This window comes from Mustelus asterias, chromosome 4, assembly GCF_964213995.1.
Source record: "Mustelus asterias chromosome 4, sMusAst1.hap1.1, whole genome shotgun sequence".
NCBI lineage: Eukaryota > Metazoa > Chordata > Chondrichthyes > Carcharhiniformes > Triakidae > Mustelus > Mustelus asterias.
In genome coordinates, this window is record NC_135804.1 from 137,507,063 (window position 1) to 137,532,916 (window position 25,854).

Here is a 25,854-nt window from a genome sequence, read left to right on the forward strand (position 1 = left end):
CGATGGAAAGACCGTTCTTCACCAACCGGATCCACCTTCTCCCTGACCACTGTCTGAGTTTGAGCCAGTCTGTTTATCTTTGACCCCGACAATAGCATCTGAACTCATAGTTGCGCTATCACTAAGACTATCTATTTCCACCTCTGTAATGTCCCCCAGCTCCGCCCCATCTCAGCTCTTAGAGTCATAGAGTGTTGCAACACCAAAAGGGGCCCTTCAGCCCATCATGTCTGTGTCAGACATCAATCATTTATCTGTTCTTGTTCCTTCTGGGCTTGATTATTCCAATGTACTCTTGGCTGGGGTCCCACGTCCCACATTTTGTGAAGCTGAAGTCATCCTAATCTCTGCTGCTCATATCCTAAGTTGCACCTTGAGGACAAGGGTCCCTATCACCCTTGTCCTCAACCAGATTGGCTTCCAGTCAGGCTATGCCTAGATTTTTAAATTGTCATCCCTGTTTATAAATTCCTCCATGGCCACAGTTCTCTCTGTCGTCTCTTCTCACCCCATAATCCTCTGGGATATCTGTGCTCATCTAATTCCAGTCACTTTAGGATGACACAATGGCACAGTGGTTAGCACGGCTGCCTCACAGCTCCAGGGACCCGGGTTTGATTCCCAGCTTGGGTTACTGTGTGGAGAGTCTGCACTTTTTCCTCATGTCTGCGTGGGTTTCCTCCGGGTGTTCTGGTTTCCTCCCACAGTCCGAAAGATGTGCTGGTTATGTGCATTGGCCATGCTGAATTCTCCCTTGGTGTACCTGAACAGGCGCCGGAGTGTGGCGACTAGGGGATTTTCACAGTAACTTCATTGCAGTATAAAAGCAAATTACTCCGGATGCTGGAATCTGAAACCAAAAGGGAAAATGCTGGAAAATCTCAGCAGGTCTGGTAGCATCTGTAAGGATGCTGCCAGACCTGCTGAGATTTTCCAGCATTTTCCCTTTTAACTTCATTGCAGTGTTAATGTAAGCCTACTTGTGACACAATAATAAATAATTTAATTTTAAAAATGTGACGACCTCTGATTTTAATCGCTCCACCACAGATAGATGTGCCTTTCATTGTCCAGGCCTGATACTCCAGAATTTCCTCCCTAGACCTCTTTGTCTCTCAATCTCACTGTCCTGTTTTAAGATGCTCCTTTAAACCAACCTCTTTGACCAAGCTTTGGCCGCCTGACTTTAAATCTCCTGATATAGCTAAGTGTCAAATCTTGTTTGATTTCCCCTGTGAATTTGTTGGAATGTTTCATTACGTCAACTGCGCTAGATAAATTGCTACTGTTGTTGGAAGAAGTGTCACACTTTGAGTAGCAGTGGGAGGGTACTTTTCTAACTGGAGGTCTGTGACAAGCGGTGTTCCACAAGGAGGATCAGTGCGGGGACCTTATATATATAATATATATATATATGTATGATTTGGAGGTTGGTAAATTTGATTGGTAAATTTGCAGATGACACAAAAATTGGGGGAGTAGCGGATGCTGAAGAGGATTGTCAGAGGATACAGCAAGATATAAATCGGCTGGAGACCTGGGCCAAAAGATGGCAGGTGGAATTTAATAAGAGTTTTAACAACACCAGGTTAAAGTCCAACAGGTTTATTTGGTAGCAAATGCCATTAGCTTTCGGAGCGCTGCTCCTTCGTCAGATGGAGTGGAAATCTGCTCTCAAACAGGGCACAGAGACACAAAATCAAGTTACAGAATACTGATTAGAATGCAAATCCCTACAGCCAACCAGGTCTTAAAGATACAGACAATGTGAGTGGAGGGAGCATTAAGCACAGGTTAAAGAGATGTGTATTTTCTCCAGACAGGACAGCCAGTGAGATACTGCAAGTCCAGGAAGCAAGCTGTGGGGGTTACTAATAGTGTGACATAAATCCAACATCCCGGTTTAGGCCGTCCTCATGTGTGCGGAACTTGGCTATCAGTTTCTGCTCAGCGACTCTGCGCTGTCGTGTGTCGTGAAGGCCGCCTTGGAGAACGCTTACCCGAAGATCAGAGGGTGAATGCCCGTGACCGCTGAAGTGCTCCCCCACAGGAAGAGAACGGTCTTACCTGGTGATTGTCGAGCGGTGTTCATTCATCCGTTGTCGTAGCGTCTGCATGGTCTCCCCAATGTACCATGCCTTGGGACATCCTTTCCTGCAGCGTATCAGGTAGACAACGTTGGCCGAGTTGCAAGAGTAGGTACCGTGTACCTGGTAGATGGTGTTCTCACGTGAGATGATGGCATCCGTGTCGATGATCCGGCACGTCTTGCAGAGGTTGCTGTGGCAGGGTTGTGTGGTGTCGTGGTCACTGTTTTCCTGAAGGCTGGGTAGTTTGCTGCGGACAATGGTTTGTTTGAGGTTATGCGGTTCTTTGAAGGCAAGAAGTCGGGGTGTAGGGAAGGCCTTGGCGAGATGTTCGTCTTCATCAATGACATGTTGAAGGCTCCGGAGGAGATGCCATAGCTTCTCCGCTCCGGGGAAGTACTGGACAACGAAGGGTACTCTGTCCACCGTGTCCCGGGTTTGTCTTCTGAGGAGGTCGTTGCGGTTTTGTGTCTCTGTGCCCTGTTTGAGAGCAGATTTCCACTCCATCTGACGAAGGAGTAGCGTTCCAAAAGCTAATGGCATTTGCTACCAAATAAACCTGTTGGACTTTAACCTGGTGTTGTTCAAACTCTTACTGTGTTTACCCCAGTCCAACGCCGGCATCTCCACAGGTGGAATTTAACCCAGACAAATGTGAGGTGATGCCATTTGGAAGGTCTGCTGCAAAAGGAAAGTATACAGTAAATTGTAGAACTCTTAGAAATATTAGTATACAGAGGGATCTAGGTGTGCAGATCCACAGTTCCCTACAGGTGACAACTCAGGTGGACAAGGTGGTCAAGAAGACGTAAGGCATGCTGGTCTTCATTGGTCGGGGCGTTGAGTATAGGAATTGGAAAATCATGTTGCAGCTGTATAAGACTTTGGCTAGGCCGCATTTGGAGTATTGTGTACAATTCTGGTCGCCACAATACTGGAAGGATGTTAATGCATTGGAAAGGGTGCAGAAGAGATTTACCAGAATGTTGCCTGGTTTGGAGGATATGAACTATGAAGAAAGATTGAACAAATTTGTATTGTTTTCATTGGAGCATTGGAGGATGAGGGGGGACCTGATAGAGGTTTACAAGATTATGACGGGCTTGGATAGAGTGGGTAGTCAGAGTCTTTTTCCCAGGGTCGAAGGGTCAATTACTCGGGGGCATAGGTTGAAAGTGAGAGGGGGAAAGTTTAAAAGAGATGTAAGGGGCAAGTTTTTCATATAGAGGTTGGTGAATGCCTAGAACCCACTGCCAGAGGAGGTGGTGGAAGCAGATTCTGTAACAACGTTCAAGAGGCATCTGAACAGGTACATGAATAGGCAGGGAATAGAGCGAAATGGACCACATAGTGGCAGAAAATATTAGATTAGAGAGGCATCTGTGTTGGCACAGACTTGGTGGGCCAGAGGGCTTGTTCCTGTGCTATATTGTTCTTTGTGCTTTGTTCTCTTTGACTTGATTTCCATCACATTACCAAATTAACACATGTTCTAAGCTTCATGAACATCTAGGACTCTGCCTGAATTCAAATTCCCGTCCCATCACCAGCCATATTGTGACTAGCCATCACACTTAAATATAAAATTCTATGGAACTAACTTAAGGACATAAATGACACATTTTAGAAAACTAGTAAATTTTGGACTGAAACACATGCTTTTTGTTTGGATTCCGTTGTCACGTTGTGCAATATAAAGACCGTTCCCTGTGGCTGGAAGAAAGATATTCCTCAGTAATGTAACATGGGAAATCTTGAACGTGAACTCTGGAAATTCCACCCATAAAAAACATCAGCTCAGAAACCACAAGCAATTCATTTTCAGTCTTCATCATTTCTATCCATGATATCCATGCAGTAAATGGCAGAACCCTTAAGAGTATTGATACGCAAAGGGATCTGGGTGTACAGGGTACACAGGCCACTGAAAGTGGCCATGCAGGTGGAGAAGGTAGTCAAGAAGGCATACGGCACGCTTGACTTCATCGGCCGGGGCACTGACTTTAAGAATTGGCAGGTCATGTTGCAGCTTTATAGAACCTTAGTTAGGCCGCACTTGGAATATATTGTTCAATTCTGGTCGCCACACTACCAGAAGGATGTGGAGGCTTTGGAAAGGGTACAGAAATGATTTACCAGGATGTTGCCTGGTATGGAAGACATTAGCTGTGAAGAAAACTTGGTTTGTTCTCACTGGAACGACAGAGGTTGAGGGGCATGATAGAAGTCTACAAGATTATGAGAGGCATGGACAGAGTAGATAGTCAGAAGCCTTTTCCCAGAGTGGAAGAGTAAATTACTAGGGGGCACAGGTTTAAGGTGCGAGGGGCAAGGTTTAAAGGAGATGTACGAGGCAGATTTTTTACTCAGAGGGTGGTGGGTACCTAGAACTCGTTGCCAGGGAAGGTAGTGGAAGCGGATACGGTAGCGACTTTTAAGGGGCGTCTTGAGAAATAGATGTGAATAGAGGGATTTGGTCCCTGGAAGGGTAGGGAGTTTTAGTTAAGTCGGGCAGCATGGTCAGTGCAGGCTTGGAGGGCCGAAGGGCCTGTTCCTATGCTGTAATTTTCTTTGTTCTTTGTTCTTTGACTGTTGAGGGTTGCTGAAAGTGCTCAATGTCATTTCCTGGACAGAGAATTCCAGACGTTGAATCAATTGAGGAAGGAGATAGACATGTTTTTAATTAGTAATGGGTTGAAGGGTTATTGGGAAGGAGCAGGAAAGTGGAGTTGAAGCCAAAATGAGATCAGCCATGGTCATATTGCATGGCGGAGCAGGCTCAAGGAGCTTTTTTTAAAATTCATTAGCGTGACATGGGTATGGCTATCTGGCCAGCATCTATTGCCCATCCCTCGTCGCCTTTGAACTGAGTGGCTTGCCAGGCCATTTCAGAGAGCAGTTGAGAGTCAACCACATTACTGTGGCTCTGGAGTCACATGTAGGCCAGACCAGGAAAGAACAAGAGATTTCCTTTCCTAAAGCACCTTAGTGAACCGGATGGATTTTTCCGACAATTGACAATGGTTTCATGGTCATCAGTAGATTCTTAATTCCAGATTTTTTTCAGTGAATTCAAATTCTACCATCTGCCGTGGTGGGATTTGAACCTGGGTCCCCAGAACATTAGCTGGGTTTTTGGATGAATAGAATAGTGGGGTGGCAGGGTAGGACAGTGATTAGCACTGCTGCCTCACAGCGCCAGGGACCAGGGTTTGATTCCTGGCTTGGGTCACTGTTTGTGTGGAGTCTGCACACTCTCCTCGTGTCTGCGTGGGTTTTCTCCGGGTGCTCCAGTTTCCTCCCACACTCCAAAGATGTGCGGGTTAGGTAGATTGGCCATGCTACATTGCCCCTTAGTGTCAGGGGGACCAGCTAGGGTAAATGAATGGGGTTATGGGGATAGGGCCTGGGCGGGATTGTGGTTAGTGCAGACCCGATGGGCCAAATGGCCTCTGTCTGCACTGTAAGATTCTATGCTAGTGATAATACCACTTGGCCATTGCCTCCCCTTCTACAGGAGTTGGCTGAATTGCCTACTTCTGCTCCTAGTCCTTACGTCCTTCTCACATGAGATATCTCTTGAATTAAATGGATGGTACTCCATCAATAATATTTCCCCATCCCCTCCGGCATTTCCATAAGGAGTGAACATGGGAATAAAATACAGCCTGAGGAGGAGCACAACTCTTCACAACTCATTAACCTGCGTTTGCCCGAATCTTGAAATTGCGCTCAGTTCCAGACTCACTCAGTTTGCCAGCAGAAACTTTGCAAATTCTCGGTCAATTCCATTAACGTTGAAACAATTTCCTATTAAACAGGACGAAGAAGAAGAAATCAAGCTGGAAATTAATATGCTGAAGAAGTATTCTCATCACAGGAATATTGCAACATATTATGGTGCCTTCATTAGAACAAGCCCTTCAAGCCATGAAGATCAGCTCTGGGTAGGTGTTTCTTCTATATGCCATAGTAGTTGACAGCATCAAGACTTTTACATGTTCTTCAAAGCTGCAGGAATGAATCTCGTACCTTATCATGGGACCTGCTGAATCACTTTGACCAGATTTTGAGTATGTAATCATTGGTTGATTCAAATCAGGCCATAAAATAAAAATGAATAGAGATTGTCTGACCTTTGTTTCACCTGTCTGAGGAAATTTGGCAGGTCATGAGCAACCCATTATGCATAGATTTAATTAGATTTTGTTGGAGGGATTAAAAATTCAACGTTTCGGTTGCCAGAACTGGCGGCACAGTGGCACAGTGGCTAGCACTGCTGCCTCAGAGCACCAGGGACCCGGAGTCGACTCCTGGCTTGGGTCACTGTCTGTGGTGGAGTCTGCACGTTCTCCCCGCATCTGCGGTGGAGATGCGGTACTCCGGTTTCCTCCCACTGTCCAAAAAACATGCTGGTTAGGTGTATTGGGCATGCTAAATTCTCCCTCAGTGTACCTGAACAAGCACTGGAGTGTGGTGACTAGGGGATTTTCACAGTAATTTAATTGCAGTGTTAACGCAAGCCTCCTTGTGACACTCATAAGTAAACTTTAGTTTATCACTGTGGTTCAGCAGTCGAGCTTTACGGAAATGGAAGAAGGCTACAAAACTCAAGTCAGGAAAGATCCTAGAAACCTTATGTTGATATGCAGGCCATGAAGGTCAGAAGTCTTTTGATTATGAATGCCACACTGACAGAGTAACAAGTAAAGCCCCTTGACGCACCAATCTCTAAATGGCCTTCCTGGACGAACGCATTCAGTACAAAAAGCCATTGGCTTCTTGGGAATTTGTGCAAATGTTTTATGAAGTCCTTAATCAATCCAACAGGGGGAATATCTTCATGTAAATATGAATGTCAGTGCATTAATAAGACTGTGTGGGAACCTTTAATTCAAGGCATGTCCACAGCTGTTCAGTTCCTAGAGGAAATTAGGACAGAAGGAGCTGCAGAAACTTGGGAATGTTCAAGGCGAATGTCACTATTGATAAAATAAACCGGTTGAATGCCTGAGTACATTTTTAGCACAAGCAACCCAATAGAATATTTACTTACATTGCATTTATTTACTCCTGTAACTCCACCATTTACACTAACTTATTTGGGCATATGTGGTATTCACCAGTGTATCATAATATTAAAAGCTTTATATAAAAGTTGAGTGCCACCAGAACCCGGTTAGTTTCAGTTTATTAGTGTCACAAGTAGGCTTATGTTCACCCTGCAATGAAGTTACTGTGAGAATCCTCTAGTCGCCACACTCTGGCGCCTGTTCAGATACATTGAGGGAGAATTTAGCATGGCCAATGCACCGAACCAACACATATTTCAGACTGTGGGAGGAAACCGGAGCACCCGGAGGAAACCCACGCAGACACGAGGAGAACGTGCAGGCTCCACACAGACAGTGACCCAAGCTGGGAATCAACCTCAGTTCTCTGGTGCTGTGAGGCGGCAGTGCCAACTTCTGTGCCACCGTGCCACATCAAGATAGTAACAGTATCTTTACTGGATATTTTACAATATTTTGACTTTTGACAAACAAATATTTAGCTTACTGTTGTCAGTATTTGCTTTTATTCGCAGTCTATTAACAATTGAACCCCAAAGCTTCACATCATTACATTACTACTTACCTCATTTTAATCACTCCCCCTTCTTGCACTGAAGCCATTCTACCTCTCATAGAATCATTGAATCCCTGCAGTGCAGAAGGAGGCCATTCGGACCATCGAATCTGCACTGACCACAATCCCATGCAGGCCTTATCCACATGCATTTAGCCTAGCTAGTCCTCCTGACACTAAGGGGCAATTCAGCATGGCCAATCCACCTAACCTGCACATCTTTGGACTGTGGGAGGAAACCGGAGCACCCGGAGGAAACCCACACAGACACGGAGAGAAAGTGCAAACTCCACACAGACAATGACCCAAGCCAGGAATTGTACCTGGGTCCCTGGCACTGTGAGGCAGTAGTGCTAACCACTGTGCCACCGTGCCACCCTCTCCATTGAGGTTTCTAAAGAAAAAATGAATTAAACGGATTTGAAAATTTAGTTCTAGATTAATGCCTTAAATCTTGACAAGTGACTATAGTCTTTGATTTGATTTGATTTGATTTATTATTGTCACATGTATTAACATACAGTGAAAAGTATTGTTTCTTGCGCGCTATACAGACAAAGCATACCGTTCATAGAGAAGGAAGCGAGAGAGTGCAGAATGTAGTGTTGCAGTCATAGCTAGGGTGTAGCGAAAGATCAACTTAATGCGAGGTAGATCCATTCAAAAATCTGATAGCAGCAGAGAAGAAGCTTTTCTTGAGTCGGTTGGTTCGTGACCTCAGACTTTTGTATCTTTTTCCTGATGGAAGAAGGTGGAAGAGAGAATGTCTGGGGTGCGTGGGGTCCTTAATTATGCTAGCTGCATAACCAGACCAATAAAAGCCAATCTAAGAACATACAAAGATGAGAAGTAGGAGCGGGAGTGGGCCACATGGCCCATCGAGCCTGCTCTGCCATTCCATATGACGACAACCCTTTTTCTGCCTCAGCTCGTCAGTCCCACCCATTCAGTCAGGTAACTTCAAAAATTAATTAGCTCCTTATTTTTGTTCAGTTAGCCTGGACGAGTAGAACTACTTACACTGGGCAACTTAATTGGGCTTAGCATTGCTGCCTCATGGCGCCAGGGACCCGGGTTGAATTCCTGGCTTGGGTCTTGTCTGTGCAGAGTCTGCACGTTCTCCCTGTGTCTGTGTGGGTTTCCTCCGGGTGCTCCGGTTTCCTCCCACAATCTGAAAGACATACAGGTTCATTGCATTGACCATGCTAAATTCCCCCTCAGTGTACCCAAACAGGCACTGAAGTGTGGCGACGAGGGGATTTTCACAGTAATTTCACTGTAGCGTCAATGTAAGCCTGCTTGTGACACTAATAAATAAACTTTAAACTTTACTTCCTCAGAATGATATCCGGCTGAGTTCTTTGATCGTTCTGCATTACACAATAGGCTTGATTGCATCCATGTCTTTCATTTAGCAATAGATGCATGCCTGATCTCAAATCTGACCCACTCCATAAGTCTACAAAATGTCCATGTTTTTCATTGCTTGGTGCTGAAAAGAGTTGGAATTTCCAAACTTCTTCAAGCTATGACCGTTCAAACAGAGTGTGCTCTTTCCTGGTTGTTTGGAAACAGCATCACCAAATCACTTCACCAGAAGCACAGTGACATTGTTGGCATGAGCTACGGAAGGAGCTTTGATTTTGACATGTCAGAAGATCAGGATTGCCCAAACACTAAGCACTTTGCAGAAGTGTGCCCTGCTGCAAGTGTGGTGCTTGGCCCTGCACAACTGTCCTTGGCAAACTCTGCGACAGCTCTGAAAAGTAGGATTCTCAGATCGGATGCTTTCTGCTTTGTCAGGAGATTGTCCAGAAATAGCAAGGCAACACATCCTCTTTACAGATTTGCCTGTCGCTCGCGTGGACATTATCAAATGTCCAGATCAAGAGAATATAATGAACAGGAATTTTAGACAGGAAAATAATATTTGATGAACGTGCTGGAGTTGTTTGGGAGGTAGCACATGTGGTGAATTTGGGAATTTATGTATGTCGAACTCCTGAAAGCACTTGACATTATTGGGGAAAGCTAATAAGCTGGATTAAAAATTGGTTGAAAGCAGAGTGATAGGATGAGGACTATGCTTACGGGGAGATGGAGGAGATTGGGAGGGGAGGCGATGGCCCAGCGGTATAAAGGCTAAACTCTTAAGGCAGAAGCTCTGTTGATGTTCTGGGGGCTCAGGTTCAAATCCTACCTGGTGGAATTTCAATTCAATAAATAAAAATATCTGGAATTAAACATCCACTGAGGACCATGAGATTATTGTTGGAAAAACCCATCTGGTTCACCAATGTCCTTGAGGAAAAGAAGTCTGCCGTCCTTACCTGGTCTGGCCTGCATGTGACTCCAGAGTCACAGCAATGTGGTTGACTCTCAACTGCTCTCTGAACAAGGGCAACTAGCAATGGACAATAAAGGCTGGCCAGCCCAGTGATGCCCATGTTTCATTAATTAATAAAAAAAAGGAACAACATGGAATGACTGAGCCAAACAGCATAGAACACAGAAAAACTACAGCACAAACAGGCTCTTCGGTCCACAAGTTGTGCCGAACACATCCCTACCTTCTAGACCTACCTATAACCCTCCATCCTATTAAGCTCCATGTACTCATCCAGGAGTCTCTTAAAAGACCCTATTGAGTTCGCCTCCACCACCACTGACGGCAGCCGATTCCACTCGCCCACCACCCTCTGTGTGAAAAACTTACCCCGAACATCTCCCCTGTACCTACCCCCCAGCACCTTAAACCTGTGTCCTCTCGTAGCAGACATTTCCACCCTGGGAAAAAGACTCTGAGAGTCCACCCGATCTATGCCTCTCAACATCTTATACACCTCTATTAGGTCTCCTCTCATCCTTCGTCTCTTCAAGGAGAAAAGACCGAGCTCCCTCAGCCTATCCTCATAAGGCATGCCACTCAATCCAGGCAACATCCTTGTAAATCGCCTCTGCACCCTTTCAATCTTTTCCACATCCTTACTATAGTGAGGCGACCAGAACTGAGCACAGTACTCCAAGTGGGGTCTGACGAGAGTCTTATATAGCTGCATCATTATCCCCGGACTCCTAAACTCAATCCCTCGATTGATAAAGGCCAGCACACCATACGCCTTCTTAACCACCTCCTCCACCTGCGGGGCCGATTTTAGAGTCCTATGGACCCGGACCCCAAGGTTCTTCTGATCCTCTACAGTACTAAGAGTCTTTCCCTTTATATTGTACTCCTTCATCCCATTTGACCTACCAAAATGGACCACGACGCATTTATCTGGGTTGAAGTCCATCTGCCACTTGTCCGCCCAGTCTTGCATCCTATCTATGTCCCTCTGTAACTTCTGACATCCCTCCAGACTATCCACAACCCCACCAACCTTCGTGTCGTCGACAAACTTACCAACCCATCCCTCCGCTTCCTCATCCAGGTCATTTATGAAAATGACAAACAGCAAGGGTCCCAGAACAGATCCCTGGGGCACACCACTGGTGACCGACCTCCATTTAGAAAAAGACCCATCTATATACACTCTCTGCCTCCTTTGGGCAAGCCTCCTTTGGGCAAGCATGTTTACTTGTCATTTCTATGTCATGCTCTCTTTTGAAATGGGAAGCGGTTCAATAGGGTAGACAGTGAGGAGGTGTTTCCACTTGTAAGGAAATCCAAAACTAAGGGTTATGAATAAATTCAGTTGGAAATTCAGGAGAATGGTTTGTATGTGGAGCTCACTACTATGTGGAATAACGGAATAATAAAACGACATTTAAGATAAAACCATGAGGGAGAAAGGAACGGAAAGATGTACTGATAGTGACCTTGTAGGGTAGCAGAAAGTTTGTGCAGAGCATAAGCACCAACCTAGAGCAGATGGAGTGAATGGCCTGACTCTGTGCTGGAGATGCCATGTATTATCCATAATTCTCTCTGAATGACACATGGCTGTAATGTTCAAATGCACCCTTTCTTCTCACTTTGCTTTTGATTGTAGCTGGTGATGGAGTTCTGTGGAGCAGGGTCCGTGACAGATTTGGTCAAAAAAACCAAAGGGAACTGTCTGAAAGAAGACTGGATAGCGTACATCTGTCGAGAGGTTCTTCGGGTAAGTTCGAATTGCAATCAGAAAACTCATTTTATTGAGCTGTCACTTCACTGGTGCCTGAGGTGGATGGCTAATGAACACAACTGTGGTTTTGATTGGTGTTTTAGACGTTTCTTGCTTGCAAAACTTAGATTTGCAGGTTTGAAGTTTAAGGAGTGCCAGCAGATCCTTATCTTGCAACCAGTGCTGCAATGCTGTTTAATCATTTTCTTTTCTGACAGGAATGGTGTTGCACGCTTCAACCACCCCGCCCCCCCCATCATAGAAACATCGAAAATAGGAGCAGAAGGAGGCCATTCAGCCCTTCAAGCCTGCTCTGCCATTCATTATGATCATGGCTGATCATCCAACTGAATGGCTTGATCCCGCCTTCTTTCCATATCCTTTGATCCCCTTCACCTCAAATGCGATATCTAACTGCTTCTTGAAAACATTCAATGTTTTGGCTTTAACTGCTTTCTGTGGTAGCGAATTCCACAGGCTGACCGCTCTCTGGGTGAAGAAATTTCTCCTCATCTCTGTCCTAAACGGTTGACCCTGTATCCTCAGACTGTGACCCCTGGTTCTGGACACCCCCACCATCGAGAACATCCTTCCTGCATCCACCCTGTCTACTCCTGTTAGAATTTTTTAGGTTTCTATGAGGTCGCCCCTCTTTCTTCTGAACTCCAGCGAATATAATCCTAACCAACTCAATCTCTCCTCACATCAGTCCCGCCATCCCAGGAATCACTCCGGTAAATCTTCTCTGCACTTCCTCTGGAGCAAAAACATCCTTCCTCTGATAAGGAGACCAAAACTGCACACAAAATTCCAGGTGTGGCTTCACCAAGGCCCTGTATAATTGCAGCAAACACGTTGGCACAGTGGTTAGCACTATTGCCTCACAGCGCCAGGGACCCGGGTTTAAATCCGACCTTGGGTCACCGCCGGTGTGGAGTTTGCACTTTCACCCCGTGTCTGCTTGGGTTTCCTCCGGATGCTCCGATTTCCTCCCACAGTCCGAAAGACATGCAGGTTAGGGGGATTAGTGGGGTAAATACCTCGTGTTAAAGGGTTAGAGCTTTGGGAAAAGCTCTGTCAGAGAGCTGATGGAGACTCGATGGGCTGAATGGCCTCCTTCTCCACTGTAGGGATTGCATGAAATGTTTGGTTAAACCAGCTCCATTAAGTTACGTCCAATCCACAGGAGCTCAATTTGATCAGTTTCCAGCCTTTGTCGACTAATGAAAGCCTGCTGTTACAGAAGTTTATTATTTTTGGGACCATTCCAGAACAGCATTGATGCTATTTCAAATCCCAATGTTCACACGCTGGGAGGGAAAAGATCAGGGAATGTTTCATCAAACATAAAGACCCGTTCTCATTAAAGGACATTTCTTTCACAGAGTATCCATTGCAAGTGATCTGCCTCTGCTACCAGTCATCTAACTCGCAGTCGGTTCTGCTCACCTTCACTGCTCTGTTCACTGACCTAGATTAAATCCTGGATCAGCAATGCCTCAGTTTTAAGACTTGTTTCATAGAATCCCTATAGTGCAGAAGGAAACCATTCAACACATTGACCCTGCACCAACAACGATACCACCCATCTGGAATTAAGAATATACTGATGATCCTGAAACCATTGTCGATTGTCGGGAAAACCCTTCTGGTTCAGCAATGCCCTTTAGGGAAGGAAATCTGCCGTCCCTTACCTGGTCCGGCCTACATGTGACTCCAGACCCACAGCAATGTGGTTGACTCTCAACTGCCCTCTGAACAAGGGCAACTAGGGATGGGCAATAAAAGCTGGCCAACCCATCATCATAGAAATCATAGAATCATAGAAACCCTAAAGTACAGAAAGAGGCCATTCGGCCCATCGAGTCTGCACTGACCACAATCCCACCCAGGCCCTACCCCCATATCCCTACATATTTACCCACTAATCCCTCTAACCTATGCATCTCAGGACACTAAGGGCAATTTTAGCATGGCCAATCAACCTAACCCGCACATCTTTGGAATGTGGGAGGAAACCGGAGCACCCGGAGGAAACCAGCGACGCCTCTGTCCCACGAATGAATTTTTTAAAAAAGCCCTATCCCCTTAATCACCCTGATAGTCCCCTGACACTCAGGGGCTATTTAGCATGGCTAATCCACCTGACACGCACATCTTTGGACTGTGGGAGGAAACCAGAACACCTGGAGGAAACCCACACGGACACGGGGGACAATATACAAACTCCACACAGACAGTCACCCCGAGGTTGGAATTGAACCCGGGTCCCTGGTGCTGTGAGGCAGCAGTGCTAACCACTGTGCCACCTTGTCACCCAATTGCTTCTTTGTTTTCAAATCTCTCTATGTCCCTCTCTGTCTCTATATTCTCCTCCAGCGCGACAACCTCCAAGATCTCCATGTTCCTCCACTTCTAACCTGTTGCAGATTCCTGATATTATAAGCTTCACAATTGGCAGCTCTGCCTTCAGCTACCTTAGCCTGGAGTTCCAGAATTCCCGACCTAAACTACTCTACCTCGCTTTTCTTTTTAAAGACATAACTTAGATCCCAGCTTTTTGATCAAGCTTTTAGTCATTAGTAATATGGTCCCCTGTGCTCAGTGTCAAATTTCATGTAATAACTCTTCTGTTACGTAACTTGTGAATATTTTGCTATCATAAAGGTGTTGTATAAATGCAACGTGTTGTCACCCATGATATTCATAGAATCCCTACAGTGCAGAAGGAGGCCATTCAGCCCATCGAGTCTGCACTGACAACAATCCCACCTAGGCCCTATCCCTGTATTCCAACATATTTACCTCACTAATCCCTCTAACCTACACATCGCGGGACACTAAGGGGGAATTTAGCATGGCCAGTGCACCTAACCTGCACATCTTTGGACAGTGGGAGGAAACCGGAGCATCCAGAAGAAACCCATGCAGACACGGGGAGAACGTGCAAACTCCACACAAATAGTGACCCAAGCCGGGAATTGAACCCAGGTCCCTGGAGCTGTGAGGCAGCAGTGCTAACCACTGTGCCATCATGAAGCTAATTTCCATAGTTTCTGACACAAATCTTCTAGCTCATGGAGTCACTATTTTTTAACATATCTTTGGACATATTCTTCGGCTTTGTTTAAGTGGCAGAACTCTGACTCTTGAGTCAGACAGTGGAGCCAAAGACTCGGGGTGACACTCCACTGAGGGAGTGCTACGTTGTTGGAAGCACCCTCTTGTAAAAGAGGCACAAATGCCCCATTTGTTAATTCAGGTGGAGGTAAAAGATTACAGAAGAGCAGAAAGATGTGTGGGTTAAGTGGATTGGCAATGCTAAATTGCCCTTTAGTGTTGGGGGATTAGCTAAGATAAATGTATTGCCTTATGGGGACAGGGTCTGGGTGAGATTGTGGTTAGTGCAGACTCAATGGGCTGAATGGCCTCCTTCTGTACTGTAGATTCTATGATTCTATGAAAGCGCAATCAGTGTCCAGGCCAACATTTCTCCCTCAATCCTCACTGGAAAAAAGCAAATTAGCTGATTATTAATTTAATTTCTTGGTTGCGGAAGCTTTCTTCCTGCATTTACACACATATGAAAGGTAATAATAAAATAAAGCAATCAGGACATTCTGAGGCCAAGTAAATTCTTTCTATACTCTCCATTCAAGTCGCCAGCATGTTGGGTGAACCATACGTAAACAATGTCCAGACAAACCTCCATGTTGTACCATGTAACTTACCTTGTCTTTTTACGTTGACTTGTCCTTGCAGGGACTGGTCCATCTTCACTCCCACCATGTTATCCATCGTGATATCAAAGGACAGAACGTGTTATTGACTGAGAATGCAGAAGTAAAGCTTGGTAAGCATCCCTCTGAAATATTAGGAGCTTTAGTGGCTTTTAGATTGCATGGTACAGACAAAGCACATGCTCATCCCTGTTTTTGCAGCTTATTCTCACGGGAACAGGTCACCAAGCTGAAACCAGAGGCTACAGTGTGAGGGGTGCCACTCCACATCAAATTCTCCCGCTCGTACCACCTGCAATAGGCATCATTGAAGGGTTTTCAGATTGATAATCAACTTGTTTGGCCGTGTAATGGACACACCTTCCTTGGCCATCAAGTCCTGGAGTGAGACTCAAACCACAGCTTCTGGCTCAAAGATAGGAATGTTACACACTGCGCTTCAAACCCCCCTCGAGAACCATTCAATGGGGCAGTGTAAAAGACCATTCGGTCCATCTATTCTGCATCCACTTTTTCAAAGAACAATCCAGTTAGTCTCAATGTCCCACACTTTCCCCACCCCCCCTGCAATGTTCTTCCCTTCAAGCCATGATTTTATTGAATGGCAGAGCGAGGTGCGAGGTGTCATTTGGTCTAAGTTCTGCTCCTGGCTGCAATGTTTCTTAGCTGCACTCACTTAAGTTCCCTGTTTTGCAAAATAAAAAGGTGCCATAAAGGTGTGATGGTCTAGTGGTATTATTGCTAGAGTATTAATCCAGAAACTCAGCTAAAATTCTGGGGACCCAGGTTCAAATCCCACCATGACAGATGATGGAGTTTGAATTCAATACAAGTATCGGGATTTAAGATGGCCATGAAGCCATTGTCGATGGTTGGGGGAAAACCCATCTGATTCACTAATGTCCTTTAATGCTGTGCTTCTGACCTATGTATGACTCCAGACCACAGCAATGTGGTTGGCTCTCAACTGTCCCCCAAGGGCAATTAGGGATGGGCAATAAATGCTGGCCTGCCAGCGACACCCATGTCCCTTTTCTTTTGCATGGATAGGGAACAGTTGCTCCCCTTAGTTGAAGGGTCAGTTACATGGGAGACAAAATGAAAGTAAGGGGTGGGCGATTTCGGGGGGATTTGAGGAAAAACCTTTTTACCCAGAGGGTGGTGACAGTCTGGAATGCACTGCCTGGGAGAGTGGTGGAAGTGGGATGCCTCATGTCCTTTAAAAAGTACTTTGATGGGTACTTGGCACATCATAATATTTAAGGCTATGGGCCAAGTGCTGGCAAGTGGGATTAGATGGCCAGGCCAGGACCTTCACAGCTCCAGGGTCCCGGGTTCGATTCCGGGCTCGGGTCACTGTCTGTGTGGAGTTTGCACATTCTCCTCGTGTCTGCGTGGGTTTCCTCCAGGTGCTCCGGTTTCCTCCCACAGTCCAAAGATGTGCGGGTTAGGTTGATTGGCCAGGTTAAAAAAAAAAATTGCCCCTTAGAGTCCTGGGATGCGTAGGTTAGAGGGATTAGCAGGTAAAATATGTGGGGGTAGGGCCTGGGTGGGATTGTGGTCGGTGCAGACTCGATGGGCCGAATGGCCTCCTTCTGCACTGTAGGGATTCTATGATTCATGTTGGTGTAGACTCGATGGGCTGAATGGCTTCTTCTGCACTGTGGTATGCTATGATTCAGTGATCCTTTGCTTTTAAAATAACGATACAACCATTTTTGAATCCTCTTGACTGGAGCTATCCTTCAAGCAGTACTGAAGGATGCCGTTAAAATGCTGAAGGTTGGAGGGTTCAAATGCTGAGGGTTGGAGTGCGTTCTGATCAGTATTCTGTAACTTGATTTTGTGTCTCTATGCCCTGTTTGAGAGCAGGTTTCCACTCCATTTGACGAAGGAGCAGCGCTCCGAAAGCTAATGGTATTTGCTTCCAAATAAACCTGTTGGACTTTAACCTGGTGTTGTTAAAACTGTTACTGGGTTCAAACCTGCCAGACTTCCACTATTGTGCGTGTCTATGTTGTGATTGACATTTAAAAATGGTAATGATAATTTTGGTTACTATCCCCTTGCAGTTGATTTTGGAGTCAGTGCTCAGCTGGATAGGACCATGGAGAAACGGAACACTTTCATTGGGACACCGTACTGGATGGCACCCGAAGTCATAGCGTGTGACGAGAATGCAGATTCCACATACGATTACAGAGTAAGCGACTCCTTGTCAGCGCTGTCCGGGAAAGAACTTTAGAGTAAGAAGCCATTGTGCACTGAAAGAGGATGATATTGTTTCACTGTTAGCATCGGTGAGCTATTATAATTGTGATTGCAGATTCAGTAACAACTTTCAAAAGGGAATTGGATATATACGTGAAAAGGAAGAAGATTGCAGGGCTTTGGGGGAAAAAAAATCAAAGCACAGGCGATGATGTGCTGAATGCCTCATTCTGTGCTGTGTTAGTCTATGAAAGAGTTGGAAGCAGCACGGTGGCACAGTGGTTAGCACTGCTGCCTCACAGCGCCAGGGACCCAGGTTCAATTCCCGGCTTGGGTCACTGTCTGTGTGGAGTTTGCACATTCTCCCCGTGTCTGCGTGGGTTTCCTCCGGGTGCTCCAGTTCCCTCTCACATTCTAAAAGACGTGCTGGTCAGGGTGCATTGACCTGAACAGGCACCGGAATGTGGCGACGAGGGGAATTTCACTGGAACTTCATTGCAATGTTATGGAAGCCTCACTTGTGACTAATAAATAAACTTTTACTTTACTTGAGATGCATTCAAGCATGAAAGGAAAGGTCAGTGAACACAGCTGACTGGAGGGTGAATATGAATTCATTAAGCGGATTAATCCGGGATAGTCAGCACGGATTCGTGAAGGGTAAGTCGTGCCTCACAAATTTGATTGAATTTTTTGAGGAGGTAACGAAGTGTGTTGATGAAGGTAGGGCAGTTGATGTCATATACATGGATTTTAGTAAGGCGTTTGATAAGGTCCCCCATGGTCGGCTTATGATGAAAGTGAGGAGGGGTGGGATAGAGGGAAAGTTGGCCGATTGGATAGGTAACTGGCTGTCTGATCGAAGTAAGAAGTTTAACAACACCAGGTTAAAGTCCAACAGGTTTATTTGGTAGCAAAATCCACACTTTTGCTTTTGCTTTTGCTACCAAATAAACCTGTTGGACTTTAACCTGGTGTTGTTAAACTTCTTACTGTGTTTACTCCAGTCCAACGCCGGCATCTCCACATCATGTCTGATCGAAGACAGAGGGTTGTGGTGGATGGAAAATTTTCGGATTGGAGGGAGGTTGCTAGCGGAGTGCCACAGGGATCAGTGCTTGGCCCTCTGCTCTTTGTGATTTTTATTAATGACTTAGAGGAGGGGGCTGAAGGGTGGATCAGTAAATTTGCTGATGACACCAAGATTGGTGGAGTAGTGGATGAGGTGGAGGGCTGTTGTAGGCTGCAAAGAAACATAGATAGGATGCAAAGCTGGGCTGAAAAATGGCAAATGGAGTTTAACCCTGATAAATGTGAGGTGATTCATTTTGGTAGGACTAATTTAAATGTGGATTACAGGGTCAAAGGTAGGGTTCTGAAGACTGTGGAGGAACAGAGAGATCTTGGGGTCCATATCCACAGATCTCTAAAGGTTGCCAGTCAAGTGGATAGAGCTGTGAAGAAGGCCTATAGTGTGTTAGCTTTTATTAACAGGGGGTTGGAGTTTAAGAGCCGTGGGGTTATGCTGCAACTGTACAGGAGCTTGGTGAGACCACATTTGGAATATTGTGTGCAGTTCTGGTCACCTCACTGTAAGAAGGATGTGGAAGCACTGGAAAGAGTGCAGAGGAGATTTACCAGGATGCTGCCTGGTTTGGAGTGTCGGTCTTATGAGGAAAGGTTGAGGGAGCTAGGGCTGTTCTCTCTGGAGCGGAGGAGGCTGAGGGGAGACTTAATAGCGGTTTATAAAATGATGAAGGGGATAGATAGAGTGAACGTTCAAAGACTATTTCCTCAGGTGGATGGAGCTATTACAAGGGGGCATAACTATAGGATTCGTGGTGGGAGCTATAGGAAGGATATCAGAGGTAGGTTCTTTACGCAGAGGGTGGTTGGGGTGTGGAATGGACTGCCTGCAGTGATAGTGGAGTCAGACACTTTAGGAACATTTAAGCGGTTATTGGATAGGCACATGGAGCACACCAGGATGATAGGGAGTGGGATAGCTTGATCTTGGTTTCAGATAAAGCTCGGCACAACATCGTGGGCCGAAGGGCCTGTTCTGCTGTACTGTTCTATGTTCTATGTTCTATGTATAAGCTATCGATGAAAGCCCGTTTCAAAGCACTACACAATGAAATTGACAGAGATCAAAGGTTTCCGATGGAATTGAGAGGGTTTCAAAGAGTTCAGCTTGCTAGGAAGGCTCAGAGACCTCAAATAACATCTATGTTAATACATGAGGGTTGCGTGCACAGCTGTGGAGAAGAAAACCACCCCCCTCCCCCCAGTGAAGCTGACATCTCTCTGTCAGGGAACTTCAAAGAGGTCTGCTCACACCTACAGCTTCTCTCAGAGAGAGTGTGGGTGACTCATTGTTTGAGTGGTTGTGGGGGAGGACACCTCACTTTGCTGAGGGGCTGGTAGTGCTCCCCTGGAACCTCAAGGTCCAGCACACCAATTCCACGCTGATCATTACAGGTGGGAGAGTCCAGAATTAGGGGTCATAGTTTGAAGATAAAGTGGAAACCTTTTCGAACTGAGATGAGGAGAAATTTCTTCTCCCAGAGGGTGGTGAATCTGTGGAATTCACTACCACGGAAAGTAGTTGAGGCCAAAACGTTGTGAGACTTCAAGAAGAAATTAGATATCGCTCTTGGGGCTAAAGGGATCAAGGAAAATTGGGGATCAGGATATTGAATTTGATGATCAGCCATGATCAACATGAATGGCAAGGCAGACTTGAAGGGCTGAATGGCCTACCCTGCTTCTATTTATGTTTCTGTGTTTCTAAACCAGCAGTCCAGCAAATTGAGCAAAACGGCCCCGTCAATGCAATGTTAACTGTCTAGTTAGCTCTTTGGCGGAAGCCTCCACCTCTTGTCTGAACAAAGAACAAAGAACAAAGAACAATACAGCACAGGAACAGGCCCTTCGGCCCTCCAAGCCCGCGCCGCTCCCTGGTCCAAACTAGACCATTCTTTTGTATCCCTCCATTCCCACTCCGTTCATATGGCTGTACAGATAAGTCTTAAACTTTCCCAGTGTGTCCGCCTCCACCACCTTGCCTGGCAGCGTATTCCAGGCCCCCACCACCCTCTGTGTAAAATATGTCCTTCTGATATCTGTGTTAAACCTCCCCCCCTTCACCTTGAACCTATGACCCCTCGTGAACGTCACCACCGACCTGGGGAAAAGCTTCCCACCGTTCACCCTATCTATGCCTTTCATAATTTTATACACCTCTATTAAGTCTCCCCTCATCCTCCGTCTTTCCAGGGAGAACAACCCCAGTTTACCCAATCTCTCCTCATAACTAAGCCCCTCCATACCAGGCAACATCCTGGTAAACCTCCTCTGTACTCTCTCCAAAGCCTCCACGTCCTTCTGGTAGTGTGGCGACCAGAACTGGACGCAGTATTCCAAATGCGGCCGAACCAACGTTCTATACATCTGCAACATCAGACCCCAACTTTTATACTCTATGCCCCGTCCTATAAAGGCAAGCATGCCATATGCCTTCTTCACCACCTTCTCCACCTGTGACGTCACCTTCAAGGATCTGTGGACTTGCACACCCAGGTCCCTCTGCGTATCCACACCCTTTATGGTTCTGCCATTTATCGTATAGGGTTACGATAAATGGCAGCCTTGTGTCATCTGCTGCTTCTTCGCTCGTGCATTTGTTGACACTGGTTTTCTGGAGGTTCGGAACCATGAAACAAACATCAACTTAGACTAGAGAAATTAGAAATGAGAGTCAAGATCTGTGAAGCTCTTTCTTTAGGTTGGGAAATATTGGCGATAATGCAATAGTTGATAGCCCAAATCCAAGATGACTTTTCTTTGGTTTCTGAGGAGTCAGATTGGACTCAAATGCTGGAATTTTACCGGCCCGCCTGTCATGGAAACGGAGAGGATGAGGGGCGGACAATGGAAATGTCTATTGACCTCGGGTGGGAATTTCCGGTCTTGCTTGAGCGAGGCTGTAAAACCCTGTCCAAAATGTTAACTCCATTTCTCTCTCCTCAGACACTGAGTATTTCCTGCACTTCCTGTTTGGTTTCAGTAGTATTTTGCTTTTATAATGATTCAACTTGCTTATCTGCCTACTCATATCTTGCAAAGGCTTTTGCCACTATTTCTGGCACGGGGATACCTATGTCCTTTTCACTTTATTTGCCAGTAGCAGCATCTCTCCAGAGCATCTGTACACAATCGAATGAAATGGGCTGCACAGTGGTTAGCACTGCTGCCTCACAGCGCCAGGGACCCGGGTTCAATTCCAGCCTTGGGTCACTGTCTGTGTGGAGTTGGCACCTTCTCCCTGTGTCTGCATGGGTTTCCTCCGGGTGCTCCGGTTTCCTCCCACAGTCCAAAGATGTGCGGGTTAGGTTGATTGGCCGTGCTAAATTGACTCGAGGGGGATTAGCAAGGTAAATGAGGGTTACAGGAATAGGGCCTGGGTGAGATTGTGGTCGGTACAGACTTGATGGGCTGAATGGCCTCCTTCTGTACTGTGGGGATTCTATGATTCTATGATTAAAAAGTATGAAAGTACTGACAAGGGAATAAAACTTCCTGCTGATACCACATCCTCTTGCTGTTTTATTTCTAGTTTGCAATCACCTAAACAGGTTAAAAACTTCTAAAAAAAGGTCATGTGATTAAACCCAAAGATGCATAATTAACAACAGAAAAAACGAATTGGAGCGATTTAGCTAAAACAAAAACATTTTCGAGTTGGAATTCAAACAGTCAAGAGAAAAGATGCTTGGAAGCATCCTGAAAAGATGCTTGGAAAATAAAGAGTTGGAGTAATTATGAGATGTTCCACACAAATTAACCAGAATCCTAAAGTTTTGCATCAATGCCAGGGCGACACATGGGGTCACTCCTTAGGGGTTTGTATTGAATGGTCCATTTCAGGTCCTTAAGGCTGTCACTATGCTCGCCATCAGGCTAAAATAGGTAAAGTCAGATCTACCACAGATCACACTTACACAGAGCAAGGCCAACAGAGGATTCACTTAACATTTTATACTTATAAAGTACAGTTCACATAATAAAACGTTGCAAGTTTCTTCACAAGAACCACTGAATCTCTACAGTACAGAAGGAGGCCATTTGGCCCATCAAGTCTGTACCAACTCTCCAAAAGGGCATCTTACTCAGGCCCAACCTCCCACCCAATCCCCATAACCCAGCGCATTTACCATGGCCAATCCACCAAACCTATACATCTTGGGACAGTAAAGGATAGTTTTGCATGGCTAATCCACCTAACCATACATCTTGGGACAATAAAGGGCAGTTAAGCATGGCTAATCCACCTAACTATACATCTTGGGACAGTAAAGGGCAGTTTAGCATGGCTGATCCATCTAACCTGCACATCTTTGGACTTTGGGAGGAAACCCGAGCACCCAGAGGAAACCCACACAGACATGGGGAGAATGTACAGACTCTATGCAGTCACCCAAGGCTGGAATTGAACACCGGTCCTTGGTGCTGTGAGGCAGCAGTACTCTCCCCTGTGCCGCCGTTCTGGAGTATTCTTACTATAATGCATTGATGCTGCAGGGTCAGAAAACAGCCAGTATTTTACGATCTCACTTGGGCGAGGCTCGCAAAATCCCACCCAAGGCCAATGGAGAATCCTGTTCTGTGAGCCGCGCCCACCCTGATTCCGGGGCGGGCATGGCGGTAAAACATAAAGTGACATAAAGGTGCGACGTGAGGATTTGAACAGAAACAGCAATCAGGTTTAATTCCAAAGATGTTCACTGTAGAGGGTAAGTTCGAGACTACCTGCAAAACCTGCAGAATGCCCATTAATGTCATGGTGTGACTGCGTTATCGTTCTTTCAAAGGGACCATCCTCAATGCTGTAACTACCCAGATATATAGCAATTATTAAGCAAGGTATGACACTGAACCACATTGGGGTATATGAAGACATGTGACAAAAGGTTTGGTCAAAGTCTAGGTCTCAAGGAATATCTCAAAGGAGAATGAGAGGGAGAAAAGCAGAGGTTTAGGGAGAGAATTCCGGAGATTATGGCCTAGGCAGCTGGAAGCATGGTCACAAATGAAGAAAATTGGGGCTGCTTAGGAGGCCAGAATTAAAGAGCACAGTGACCTTGGTGGGTTGCAGGGCTGGTGGAGATTACAGAGCTAGGGAGGGATGAGACCATGGAGGGATTTGAAGATAAGGATGAGAGTTATAAAATTGAGGTATGGTTTAACAGGAAGCAACTGTACGTCAGGGAGTACAGAGGTGACCAGGAGCTAAGACACGGGCAACAGATTTTTGGATGACTTCAAATTAACAAGGGGTAAAAAGGGAAAGGTAAGTCAGGAGTGGATTGGAATAGTCAAGTCCAGAGATATTGAAGGCATGGATGAATGTTCCACCGGCACTGCTGCCTCACAGCGCCAGGGACCCGGGTTCAATTCCGACCTTGGGTGACTGTGTGGAGTCTGCATGTTCTCCCCATGTCTGCATGGGTTTCCTCTGGATGTTCTAGTTTCCTCCCACAGTCCAAAGACGTGTACATTAGATGGATTAGCCATGGCAAATGTGTGGGGTTACAGGGATAGGGCCTAGGAAAGAGGGCCTGGGTGAGTTACTTTGTCAGAAAGTCAGTGCAAATTTGATGGGCTGAATGGCCTCCTTCTGCACTGTAGTGATTCTCTGATTCTATAACCTGAGACAGGGATAGGTGTCAGCCAATGCTTTGGACATTGAACTGTGCAGCGATTGATTGGTGGGTCTAGGCTTTTGGATGGTTTTATACAGTTTACCCACTTAAGTGTCCAGATCATACATATCACGAGTGAAAAGGCTGATCATCAAACCATGAAGAATAGTGAACAATGGAAGTAGGTGCCCAGTAATGCAGAATCACAAGGAAATTCTGTCACTCAAGGCTTGGACAGTATCAGTCGTCATGGAATCATAGAATCCCTGCTGTGCAAAAGGAGGATATTCGCTCCATCAGGCCTACACCAACAACAACCCTACCCAGGCCCTATCCCCATAATCCCACATGTTTATCTCACTAATCTCCCTGAAACTAAGGGGCAATTTAGCATGGTCAATCAATCCACTTACCTGCACATCTTTGAAGTGTGGGAGGAAACCGGAGCACCAGAGGAAACCCACCAGACACGGGGAGAACGTGCAAACCCCACACAGACAGTCACCCAAGGCTGGAATCGAACCCATGTCCTTGGTGCTGTGAGGCAGCAGTGCTCACCACTGCGCCAATTGGGAACTGTTAAATTTCATCAACTGTTGGCTCAGAGTTTATGTCCATTCTTGTCAGAATCAGTTTGAATTCATTCCTGATGGTGTGGTTGCTAAACTGCACAAATTAGTTGCCTTCTGGCTCCGTGTGAGGTCTGTACTGGTGTCAACAACTGCGAACCTGAAACAAAAAATCTTTTTTAATGAAAGGCACCAACCCGGAGTGAATCCAATATGTTTACTTTGGGCTTGTAGCCAGCAGTACGAGACTTGCACTAACAGCTCAGAGGATGAGTTCAAATCCCACCAAGGCAGTTTGCAAACTTGAATTCAGTTTTCAAAGTGAAATCTGGAAATAAAAATGTTGGTCTCAGTAAAAGTGGCCATGAAGCTCTTGTCACATTCTCATAATGATTCAATACCTTGGGTTGACACACGGCACCAATCACTCATCTGGGATATGATAAACACATTGTGGATTCATTTATGTATCGGCACATGACATCAGCTGTACAGAGGAATAAAGTTTGACGACATCAGAGCTGTATGTGTGTGCTCTGCTTAAAGCAAAAGTATAGCCAAGACCGAATCACATGACACATTTCCATTGTAGTGATGTCATGCTGATATTTAGGTGTAAATTAGACAGTAAATGGCAAAATCCTTGGGAACATTAACATACAGAGGGATCTGGACGTGCAGGTCCACGGTTCACTAAAAGTGGCAACACAGATGACCAAGATGATTAAGAAGATTCATGACATTCTTGCCTTCATCATCCGGGGCACTGGGTACAGGAGTTGGGAAGTCATGTTGCAGCTATATAAAAC

The 25,854-nt window shown here is 45.7% G+C and overlaps 1 protein-coding gene across 3 annotated transcripts in view; it reads left to right on the forward strand.

Annotated features, from left to right (window-relative positions):
- The window catches only part of LOC144493006 (mitogen-activated protein kinase kinase kinase kinase 4), a 307,127-nt gene that overhangs the window by 105,488 nt on the left and 175,785 nt on the right, over window positions 1–25,854 (forward strand). For all 3 annotated transcript variants that reach the window (XM_078211781.1, XM_078211782.1, XM_078211783.1), the window contains exons 4-7: window positions 5,909–6,034; window positions 11,708–11,818; window positions 15,584–15,674; window positions 17,634–17,764. In XM_078211781.1, coding sequence (XP_078067907.1) covers window positions 5,909–6,034; window positions 11,708–11,818; window positions 15,584–15,674; window positions 17,634–17,764 — 459 coding nt within the window. The remainder of the gene's footprint in view (window positions 1–5,908; window positions 6,035–11,707; window positions 11,819–15,583; window positions 15,675–17,633; window positions 17,765–25,854) is intronic.